A 12,089-nucleotide genomic window follows, 5' to 3' on the forward strand; every position below is an offset into this window, starting at 1 on the left:
AAACTCCCAAAAAGCAGGTTCAAAAAGAGACCCCAAAAAACCAAGAGAAAAAAAAACAGCCCGCTGCGGAGGTTGCCCTGAATGGATTGGCCATGTCTCTTCCCACATTCTCGTTCCTCGTTCCCTTTCCCCACTCGACGCCGTGACTGTGCCGCCGTATTTGGCCCACATCGTCATCCACCCGCTCGAACTCCCGGCTCTCTCTCTCATCTCACTGCGCGCCGTAATGAGCAGCAGGGTCAGATAATTGTGTCGGGGAGTGCTGAAGCATCTGGTCGCACGCCTGTCGCGCCACCCGCACGCTGGGGGGACGGTTGTTGAGATCTTGTGCCACAGATAGACGCCTCGCGCCGGGGGTATCTGGATGCTGCTTGCCGTTGCCGTACGAGGGGACAGGAGTCTGCTGGTCTTCGTCATCAGCCATCGCGTCGTCCTCGGGGCTGAGGCTGCGCTCGGCCTTGACGTCGTTGAAGACATCGTTGATGAGATCCTCCTCCTCTTTGGAGGTCAGGGTGGACTGCGGGGCAAAGCCATCCGCCATCATGGTGTCGTACTGCCCGTGGTGATGGTGCTGCTGGCGGATGGCCGCGGCGTTGGCGACGTGGTGGGCTTGGGCGTGGTATGCGGCGTGGTGCAGACCGAGACCAGTGGGCCAGTCGCTCATCATTGACGGGTGGCCGGCACTGCTTGGGGGGCTTCCTTGTCGGCGCGCGGCAGCCTTTTGCTTGCGCCGGCGTGTGCCTGTCTTCTCGTTGACCGTCGGTTCCTCGAGCCCCAGCTTGACCAGCATCGCAATGACGTGTGCCCGCTTCCAGTCCCACACCTGGCACCCGCCCATCTCCTTCATCCGGGCAATGATGAACTGGTATCTCATCTCCTCGAAGTAGTCAAAGGCTTCCTTCAAGCGTTCGATCTAAGCAAGGGGAGAAGGGATTTCGTCAGCACTTTCATCATCGACCATAGGATTCGGGGAGGCTGTTTGATTCGAACTTACCTCTCGTTTCGGCCAGACACCATACCGCGCCACGGCACGAGAGACCTTCATCTGAAGAGCAGCCTTCTCCCAGTTGCCTTGGTGACTCTCCGAGTACTTGGCCTTCATCTCCTCCCACATGCCCTTGCCCTTCTCCGAGATGAACTGTTTCCGAAGCTGGAAGAGGAACTTGTCATCCTCGGGAGCGTCGTCCCGCAGTGTCAGCTCCTCGCCGTCCTCGCTAAGCTGGGAAGGGCCACCGGTGGAGCCCTCCCTGCTGTGAGCGGGCATTTTGGGTGTCCGGGACGCTTTCCTGGCCGAGACTGCCTTTTTTCGTGGGGGGGCTCTCCGGCCAGGGCTGGGCGCTCCGTGGGGCGGGTAAGGGCCGAGGAGCATGGCCGGGTCTCGGAGATCCTCAATGGCGCCGGGGCGAGCAGTGGACTGTGGGTGGAACTGGGCCGGGTGCGACATGTCCGGGGTTGTGGTGTTCGAGGGCATGCGGTGGTGCATGTGCGGTGTGCCGACTGGGACGTGCGGCTGGTGGAGGTAGTGTCCCGATTGGGTGACATCGACGGCGTATGGGTGGTAGTCCGCCATGGAGTGCGGGTGAGTGACCTCACCGTCGTTGGCTGAAACGGTGAAGTGGCCCAGGTAAGGATCGATCGGAGGTGGGATTTCGGTCTTGGGCGATGAAGGATGGTGGCTCAGCGGAGGAGAGTGGGTCATGGGGTAGTTCGACATGAAAGCGCCGGCTTCCGTCACAGCCGGGTTGACCGTCATGGGGGACGGGCTCTGGCTGCCCGAGTTGAGCTCGTAGCCGTTGTAGTTGAACATCTTGGAGGTGTCCGGAGGAGTGGGTGCCTGCGTTGTGAGAGACTGGGTTTGGGGGTGGTGGTAGCCGCTTTGGCCGGGCTTCGCACTCTGTTTGCTTGGGAGAGGAGGGCTCCCGGAGCTGGTCGCGGGTGTGAGAAGGCTTGGGTCTGCAGCAGCAGGATAGTTGAAAGAGGAGACACCGGAAACCTATGACATGAATGGTGAGCTGGGGAAGGGGCCTCGAGGCTTGAGAGCAAGAGCCCATGCCTGGAGGATACGGGGAAAATAAACCTACTGCGCTGTAGGGATCAAGCTCGGCAGAAGGGAAGCCCGCCGTGGTCGGGCCGCTGGTGCAGATTGGGAGGCCGTCAATTTGTGGTTGTTCGCCGTGGTGCGCTCGGGGCGCCAGGAAGTGGGCGTTGCTCATTTCGACGTGGATGTGAAGGCGTTTGAGAGACCTTTGGGGAGAGAAGCTGCCGGAACTGTCGGCGTCCGAGTCCGTACCAAACTGATCGCAATCAAGGAAGTCCTCGATCATGGGCGACTCGGGCTCTTCTTGTCTGTCCACCTCCATTTTAGCTGTTGTTGCTTTTCGTTTCTCTGCCTTGGCCTGCGAGGAGAAGTTGAATTGTATGCAATGGGGCCGGCCCCAAAGACAAGAGAAGAGAGAGAGGTGAGGAAAGGAAGCACAGGAACTCGACGCTTCAGTTTCTCGCCCTTTTTTTTTATTCTTGCTATTGGGATGTTCTTTTCGATATTTTGACTCTTTTCGAACTGAATCTGGGAATTGCAAAATGGCAGATGGTAAAAGGAAGGGCGGCGTTACCTTCTCTTAATACACCAGGCTGGTAATGGTAAATCCGAGTGTGGCCCAGCAGTGGGGCAGGGTGCGGCGTCGAAGGAACTGGGGAACGTTTGAGACAGAGGAGGCTGATCTGACAGGCGAGGTCGATGCCCTTTCTATCTTGGTGAAGAGAAGGAAGAGAGAAGGAGGAGGAGCTCTCGGAGGGGAAAATGGTGGGGCGAAAAGCGAGTAGATGTAGGCCCAGGCGAGATGGTCAACGCGAGGGAAGTTTTTGGCCCGCGTTCAAAAAGCAGACCCATGTCAACACCACCTCAATCAAAGGTGAATGAATGTGGGCGATGGGGCGTGTGTGATATGCAAGTGTAGTGTATGTCGACACCCCACCGTTTATCCCACACCCCCCCTCCCCCAATTCCCGAACCCCCCCCCCCGTCCTGTATCCTGGTACCTTTTTGAACATTACTGGACTTTTAGGCGCCGACCGTTCCAAAACTGTGCACGCCGGTCTCAACTGGGCTGGAAACGCACCCATTGGGAACATCTGGGCCCTAAACGGTCATTCTCGGATCAGAATTCAAGGCAATGGTTCGTCTTGAGGCTTGTGCTCTTCTGCGACCTCTTGAGGCGCCCTAGCTCTGTCGTCCAAAGTGGCAGAGCAGTTGAGAAGAATCAGAGGCCTAGGCCGGCCAGGCGTTCTTCCTCTCTATCTTGCCTCACTTCCGGCATCTTTGCCCTTGGTGGCTCATGAGTAACACGAAGCGGGGTGGATGGCTCGACGAGGCGTCCCGTCGCCGGGGCCGGGAAGGCGGGCGTTGTCTCTGATCGTGACATCGCAACAACGGTCGCCCGGCACTCGGCGCAAGCCTCCGACCCTCTCCCACCCGGTGTGACTTGGCGACGTCTTGCTGATTGCCCGAATACTTGCCAAGGCAGAAGAAGGACGAACCCGCCCTGTCGCCATTCTCGAACCGGTGCGAGTTTTGCAGGTTGCCTTGACGTTAGAGCATCAATCTTCAACGGCAAGGAGTAACCCCGGGGGCCTCCGGCGCCTGGATGACTGAAGCCTCCCTGCGTCTGCTTCCGACGGCATCATCCTTGTTCAAGGCCCAGAAGCCCTGAATTTGTGAAGGCGGCGTCGCGGAAGCGATTTCGGTGCACATATTGTCTAGTTACCAGGGCGGTCCTCGCCCGGGTGAAGACCGGGAGACCAAGCAAGGCCATCACCGTCTCGCAGGACGGAGCCGGTAGGTATACAGGAATTTACAATACCTCAAACGGCGAGGACCTCGTCCATGGTACCGTGACAAGACTGGCCAAGGAACGGGTTTTTTCCAAACCCACGGCGAACGGAGGACGACAAGCAAGCCCCGGTTTGTGCGACCAGGCGGGTGTGCGCTGCGAGATAGCCGCCGTTACTCTTTCTTGTTGGTCGCGATCAGAGCAGTTGGTTCGAGCTGGAGGGAGAGATAGACGCCCCAAGGGCTTTCCTCTCTCCTGCCGCGGCACATCTCGATCGCGCACTGCTGCTGCTGGCGGTTTGGCCGGACTGGTTCACCCTGGCATGTGTGCTGCCCCTGCATGGTCAATCCGCACCTGACCAGAAATGCTGCACGCGTCGTGTGTCGCTTGAGACTGGTGGTGTTGAGAACGAGAGGCAGATGAACCCATCGCAAGTCCTGGTTACCCGCCCTGAGGTTCTGTCCGGTCCGGCGTGGCCGGGCCAGTGAGCGGTGCGACTAACTACGTCGCCAATTGCCGGGACTCGCACCGGCCATTACTCACGTTGGCCGAATTGAACCCGCGACGGACCTTGATCACTTACTCTGTGGCATTCTTCCATTCCATGTTCTGCGCGCAGTACGAAATGGGCCGGGGCCTGGCTGCGGATGTGGAATCTGGGGCAGAGGGGCAGCGCACGCCTTGGCTTCGGATCTGCGCGGGTGGCTCGAGGGTGCAGCGGCCCGAAAAAGGGGCCGGGCAGATGAATGGGCTGAGAAACGACTGCCGCAATACAGCAAATTGAGAGCAGGGTCACCTCTCGGCATGTTCCATCATGGCACTCCATTCAGTCGAAACAGCTGTGCCGGGTGCGCCAGGAAGAGAGCGGGGAAGAAGTCGAGGCTGTGCTGCCCGAGGAGGGGAGCTTCAAATGGCGGGTTAGTGGGACCCAGCAAGGCCGTGTGGCTGCCCACTTTGGTGCTCCCCACTGTACCTGCCCAAAATCCACAGGCTTCTGTGCACGGTCTCTCGCTCTCATCATGGTAAGGTACAGAACCTGCAGGAGCGATCGGATATTCCGAGGCAGAGCAAACGACCGACTGCTTAACCCTCCGGGTTCAATCAATATCCCTGCCACACCTAAAGAAGAAGAACTAAAGCAGAGAAGAAGCATACGATGCCTTGTGGCAACCCAACTGGTGAGGGTCAACGCAGGCCTCCAGCCCCATGAGTTCCTGTACATTCTATTCCGTACTTGGCTCATTGCTGTATCACCCACCTGAAGGCTGTCCCAAGCGGAGCGCATCATTAGGTATCAGGCCCCGGTAGTAGCATTCCGCTTCTGGATGGAAAGACAGCAATCGTGAAAACGGGCTGCCGTCTGCCGTTTATGCGTCGTTTCGTTCGTAACAATCCCGAGACGGTAAGTCCGACTACAACAGCACGTACTGGGGACAGCGATAACGGGAATTCGCTCGTGGTTTAATGACAACGCAGAGTCTTCCTCACAGCGGTCGGCCCTCCACAGGAAACGGACGAAAAAGATCGCTAAAAACAGACTCGGTGTTTCGAGTCTTCGGCGCCGATTACGGCACAGCGGGGCCTGAGGACTTCTTTTGGGGGCAGGGAAGAGCAAACGCACTGTGGTGCGCGCTTGTGTGCTTGGGGTCGTCGATTTCCTGAGATCTGATTGGTACTGGGAGCTTCGGACAGGGGTGCGCACACCAATGACATGGCTTACCAGTCTGTCGGGTCGCGCTATACCGTTTCCGCATCGCAACCTGAGCGGTCAGTGGAGGGGAAAGTGAGGGAAAAAGGCGGAAGAGCTGAGCTGGCCGGCCTTTGATGCGTGCAGATCGGAGTCCTGCCCCCTCTTTCTTGACCATCAGGGCATCACCGGGTGGTTCGGCACACTTTAGAAAACTATGAGCGCGCCTATTTCGTGTGGTCATTGGGCACGAAGGCGGCGACCCATGCAGCTCGACCACCAACACCATCGGCCGCACAACCAACAAGCTCGCCGAACCGCGCAATGAGACGCGATGATACCGCTTCGCCGCCTGAAACAGAAGGGCGAAAAGAGATCGCGGATGACCATCACAGGAAATACATGGGCTTTCCCGCGTCTGCTGCCCGGTCTTTGCTCGAACCGTCCGTGGGGAGTTTACGCCCCCTCACCCTCAATGTCACGAATGCAAACTTTCCGCGACACTTGCGACCCACTCCTTGCGCTAGTTGAGCACGGCAGGGTCTCAGTGTCAGGGAAAGAGGGAAATGGGTTTCCGAATCATTTCGCCATTCCGCCAATCGCCAGTTTTCGACATTAACAAGCATCGCCCCTGCCTGGCCACCCTGCCTTGGCTGGTTGTGTGCTGCGGGCTGCGGGTTGATGAGCAACCCCCCTGGGAACGTTCAGGTCCCAGGGGTCACACAGCAGCTCGTCATGACGCATGATCGCTAGATGGGAAATATCGCCTAAATGAAGAACGCGACAGGCATGAAAGTGATGACTGACCGACCACCAAGTTGTACCAGTGCCAATGCTGTGAATACTACTTCGTACATACAGTGGTAATACGCCTAGCATCAATACCCGGTGGAGCGACCGTTTTTTTTCCTCCAGAAAAAGACCGGGTGCGCACGGGCAGTCTTCCCCGGAAGGTGACCGGATCACGAAGAGGACCCAGCTTGGGCAGCGTTGCCCCTTCTGTGAAGATTGCTCTCGAAAACCCGACTTGGCAACGTTAACATTTCGATCATGCCCAAGAAGCATCCACTCTCCCGTTGGCCGTCCTGTCCTGTGCTGTTCGTGGCCGCCGGGGAGCTCCGCACCAATGCGCCCCCGTCCTTCACAAGGTCGGTTGCGACGGGAGTGTGGATATCCGCAGCGAGATTTGTCTCCCCCCCTTCCCCTGCGGTCTCCCAATCCGAGCTTCCGATCACTCTTCCATTCTTCGCGTCTCGGCGCCTTCTCCTCCAGGGGTTGAGACCGGCGTGCGCCCACCAAGAAAAACCTCGACTCTCTGCAAGTTCTGCATAATATCACGGCGCGCAGCCGCCGTCCAGGTCCCAGAGATCCGGAACTGCTACCCTTCTGCCTGACATTATTCGTTCTTTGTTTACCGCGAGCCAGACTCGGCCAAACACGTCAGCGATCACTGAGTGAGCCCACCCCAAGCCGCCTTGTCTCGTCCCATGCCACTGACGGTCGTGTCTTGTTCCTCGCGGCCGTCTCAAATCGCAGTCGGTCTTCCCGCGAAAAGAAGACGTTTGCCTCCGGCCACTCCGCAACACTTTTGTTTCGCGAAGGGAAAAAAATAATTAACTACCCGCTACACTAGCTTGATCGCCCGTGACGGGTGGACCCGGGCCGCTGCCCCCTCGAGGCTGAGAGCGCCCTGGAGGCTGGGGCTCCCCCGATCGAGATGGATGTGAGATGCGCCGGGGAAACCAACCCCCAGTTTCCGTCTCGCGCTTTTCGTGGGTCTGGCCTTACCGGAGCCCCACCACGGCGGTTTTCCGTTGCCATCTCGGTCATGTGTTGTTACTCCATTGTCCGGGAGACTTTTCCGTTTTGAGAATGTTCATGGCGGAGGAATGTGCTTTGTTGTGTTTCCATCGGCAAATGCTACTACCACTTCAATGGGATCCGGGCGTATCTCAACATCTTTTACCCAGCACAAGCCGTCGCATGGTGGTGGCGTGAAGGGCGTGAACTTGGGGGGAGCGGGTCGGCCGAAGAGCCGGCCAGTGGGAGCTTCTTTGAACCCCCGACGAGGGGGGTGAGTGGACGTCATGCGCGCCATGCTCACTCCCGCTCGCCGCCCAGTTGTGTAACTGTGGCCCCAAGCTGTACCTGTCTCATTCTCCAGGTGCCCAGTTAAGGTTCTGCAGGAGGCTAGACTTGGGGAGAGCAGCAAGGCTGCCCGCGCTTTTACACGTCTGGTTTGTGCGACGGACGGTTCGCGTTACCGCATCTGTCGGCCCGTGGTCAGAGCTCGCCATCAAAGTGCGCAACGTATATCTAGCAGCAGTAGCAGCAGCAACAGAAACAGCAGTTGTAGACCAACGAACCCGGATGGTAATTGGGCGCAAGAGCGTGAGTTGTTCATTCACAAGTGTAATTCACAAAATCGATGCCACGGTGTGGATAGGTAGCCACAACTTGGCGGCTAAAACGGAGGCCTCGAGGTTTTCCACACTTCTATGTAACGTGACGGCCGAGCAGACTTGGGCGGCGAGGTTCCTTGGTTTCGATCTCTTCTCCTTTTGGTCGTTTCTCGCCTTCTCACCAGTCGCATCACGGAACAGAACAGCTCTCCACAGGCCGGCCTCGCCAAGGTAAAAGACACGGGAGGGAACTCAGGGAAGATAGGGATGCCCCCTCCTCGATGGAACGAGTCAGACCGGCGATCTAGGTCCTCGCGGGAACCGAAAGGATACTGCTGGCGGTGCGAGCAAGAGAATATGTCATGATGAGACGCTGACGTCGCGTTCGAGGGGGGGATTGATGGGCGGTTCGTTCAGATAGATCCACAGAACAACACATGCAGTCCGAACGTACCACCGCTTGTCCACGTCCCGCGGACACAAGACCTGAGCATGGTTTTTCCCTCTTTGCGGTGGACCGAAGATGCTCGCCGGGCGCTGAGGAAGAAGGCCTCAATCCCGCGCCAATCCGCAGCGTCAGTGTGGGAAACGACAAGCCATTCTGTGGGGGAGGGGGGTGTGGTCCTCGCTCTTTGCTGGTGAAGTTGGGTTACATTTCGGGGACTCGACGACTGCACCTATTTCCCAGATGTGGAGAGCCCTCCCTGCAAAGCCCTACGGCTTCTTATTGGTGAAATCATTCCAGTTCTCCTCCTTCCTCGATGAGAACACGCAGTTTCATTGGACAAGAGCTGGACCCGCTGAGAAAACCACAGGTTAAGAGCTGTAGAAGAGACTTGTTTTTAACGGGCCACGCTAGCTGCATCTCGGTACCACTACCTCTGGAGACTTGTCGTCCTCAGCCCTTGCAAAGGCGGAACCCAAGCCAAGACGAGGAAGCCCGTTCGGGGTTTCAGGCTTTCCCCCGTCTTCCGCCTCGACCGCCTCCAGTTTTGCGCCGTGTAAGTGCCTTTGGGTCGCCGAGGCAACCCAAACCCGAACCCTAACCCTTCGTTCGATCAACGTTCTGGCAAACGTCTAACACGGCGCCGGTTCTGTTCACTGGAAATATTGCGGCGGTCTTGGGGGTCAAGACAAGCAAACTAAGGCCACATGATATATGAAATGTTGACATGTTTGCTCCAGGAACTGGTATCTGTAAATTTATTTTCGCTAGGCCGGCCATGCCCGTGGTCATGGTTGTTTGTGTCAGGCGCTCGCCCACCCTGAACCGCGCATCTCACTGGGTTTTCAGTTGCTAACACACGCTTAACTGTCCCAGGAGCCTGTTTTTAACACTGTGAGCTTGGATTCTTGGTTTTGGCCCAACTGCTCGTGGACGGCCCGGAGGCATCCCCTTCTCTTGGTCCGTGACACCATCCATCAATCTCATTCCGTGGAAAGTTGTCACCTTCCGGGAGTGATGACACCGAATACAAGCCCATAGATGGTATGGAAATATGTAGACACCGACAGCAGAAGCGAAATTGGCGGAACATGCCGATGGCCGGGCCTTCTCCCGAAGAGTTTTGCAATAACTTTCGCCTCAACGGCCGCTCGGCCCCCTGTGACAGCCATATGAATCGGGCCGCGTCCCGAATCACTCACGGTTTTCGTGGAGAGGACATACAAGACTTAACCCTTGATTACCACGATGCAAGAACAAGGAGAGAAACAGCACGTTTAAGCTCCGGCCCACTTCTCATTCGTTCTAGAAGAGAGTTTTGGGGGACTCTCGGGCAGTAAGTCTTTCTAGTTTTCACCATCATCTGACAAGCACTGTGTGTGTGCTACATTACATCGGTTTCCCGTCCATCCCAGCGTATTTCTCTCTGCATTCATGTACGAAAGTGGATAGCTCGTAAACCTCGTGGAAATAGGAATGGAGCGGATACTCGAGCAGCTACGATAAGCAGTCCCGGGCCTGGGGAGATGCCGCAGCAGTCAAGCTTTCTCAGGCATAATCGGCACCATGCACAGCAGCTCGCCACTGGTTTGCGCCGAGATTGCGGGTTGGCAGCCTTCCAAGCAAGTACAGCCTGCCGCTGGGGAAAGCAACCACCGCAGCAAACGGAGAGGGCTGGTGCCTGAGCTTCGGTTCTAGCCGTTGCGTTTTCCTCCGCTCACCCTTTTCTATTCTCACAGCTTGTCTCGTTTTCACTGAGCACAGAGTGTTGATTGAAAGACTTCTAGCTCTCGCCCGACTCCTTGGCCAGACGCGTTCCTTCTTGAAGACTTCCCATCCATGGAACTTGCCACCCCCAACTAGAACCCAGCCCAAAGACCAAAACCAAGCCATAATGTATGTCCCACCAGAGCCGTGAGCGCTGGCCCGGCTCCGGAAACAAAAGATCCCGGGAAGGGTGTGTGTGGGAACAAGCAAAGCGCGTAGTTTTGCCACTCCGTTGCATTTCCCTCCCTCCCACATCCCGCTGGTCTGTTGTGGCCTTGTCCTCCCCGTCTCACCCTTCAACGGTCGGCTGTTCAATCGAGCCAGGCCCCTTCCCGCCCTCCCGTCCGCGACCATCCATCATCCTGCCTAGCACCCACCGTTCACGGTGCCTGCATCTTCTTTGAGAGCACCGCAGTGAACAGCAATGGGCTTCCCGGTAGGTATCAAGGGCAACGGCGCAGTGACGGTGCCGCGGCCTCAACCAGGGGCAAGCATCTTCCGATCACAGGGGATCATTCAACTTTTCTCTCCACACACACCACCTTCCTCCCCCCCTCTCCCCCTTTTCCACTCTCCTCCAATCACTCATCAGCCTTCCGTTACCTCCGAATCACCTAACCTCCTCCCCGGTTGCGGATGAGCTCGCCCACAGAAGAGCACTGCATACGAGACTCCCTCTTCCCTTTTTTACCTCACTTATCCACCGGACACCCATTCTCCGAGCTTCTGTACGTGTGGAAGGCACTGTGCGCGTGAGAGAAAGCTGCGGTGTATTTTTTGGTGTATGTGTGTGTGTGTGTCTCTCTGTGTGTGGGTGTGTGTGCCGTGGCCATCGCACGAACCACATCTTTGCCGCCGTGAACAAGATCTCCCCCACACCCCCCTGTGCCTCGTCCTCCCGCCCATCCCGTCGCTGAGCATCGCTACTCGCCTCAAGATGGGGCGTGGGGCTGCCTTCCCCTGGCCAAGGCGTAAAAGGGCAAGGACGCAAGTGGAGAGAGAAGATCGAGAGAAAGAGACGAGAGCCAGTCAGGACCGCAAACCGCTCCTGAGGAAATCACATTACCCGGCCTCGGCGCGCGCCTTCATGCGGGGCGGAGAAAGATGACTGGGAAAAAGAGACGGGAATGGACCAAAGAAAACCCTTTTTTCGTCTTTTGTTGTTTGTGGGTAGCGTCGCAGGGTCGCAGGGGGGCCTGGGCTGGGCTGGGCTGTTGGTTGCGCTTAGCAAGAAAGACAAGGTCAGAACCAACAGACCGCAGAGAAACGCGGAGGGCGACCAAGTGAGCGAACGGGGCGTTTGTGTGGCCCGCGACGATGCTTGCTGGGGGCCTTTGGACCGTTTCGCAGGCGCGCCAACAGGGGCCTGGGCGGGAAAGAGGAAAGTGGTGTACACTAGTATCAGATCTTGAAGACCTGTCGGGTGTTGATCCGAGGAAAGGAGTTCAAAGATCTTGCCAGCAATGTGGCCATGGGAGGGGGGGACAAGGAGGTGAGAAGGAGCGACAAGGCCAGGGAAGCAAGACTAGAGACGTGATGCTTGATGTGTGTGCCCCTTACCCGGGCGGCTAACGTGAGTCGACTTGCAGAAGACCGGAAATGAACCCACACCGGGCAAAGAGGGAACGGGAAGAGAGGAGCCCTCAAAACGGTGTGATGGAGATCAAAGTCTTTGAGGTTCTAGATACGGTGTCGTAAAGTACGGGCCAGGTACCAGGACACTGGACGGTGCGTCCATCCAAAACACACACATGGACGTGGCCTCGGAGTGGACGATGAGGAGAGCGTGGCGACCGACCCATGGACTCGTGGAGGTAGATCTGAAGGGGCGTGAATGTGGACAAGCGGCAAGCCTTTACACACACCCCTAGTGGATATCGCGTCGCCGGGTTCAGGATTAGAGAATTGAAGGCGACAACACGCCGGTGATGATCATCAAAGAAAAGGAGGGGTTGTCC

The 12,089-nt window shown here is 57.4% G+C and overlaps 1 protein-coding gene across 1 annotated transcript; it reads right to left on the reverse strand.

The window, feature by feature from the left end:
- Positions 1 to 211: 211 nt before the first annotated feature.
- On the reverse strand, positions 212 to 2,360 carry C8A04DRAFT_24365 (uncharacterized protein; the record flags this gene model as incomplete). Its single annotated transcript, XM_062779116.1, has 3 exons — positions 212 to 913; positions 995 to 1,993; positions 2,082 to 2,360. 3 exons carry the CDS (start codon positions 2,358 to 2,360, stop codon positions 212 to 214), a joined length of 1,980 nt encoding a protein of 659 aa, XP_062641183.1.
- Between the last annotated feature and the right edge of the window lie 9,729 nt (positions 2,361 to 12,089).

Source organism: Dichotomopilus funicola (genome assembly GCF_033296635.1).
Source record: "Dichotomopilus funicola strain CBS 141.50 unplaced genomic scaffold C8A04scaffold_2, whole genome shotgun sequence".
Classification (NCBI taxonomy): Eukaryota; Fungi; Ascomycota; class Sordariomycetes; order Sordariales; family Chaetomiaceae; genus Dichotomopilus; species Dichotomopilus funicola.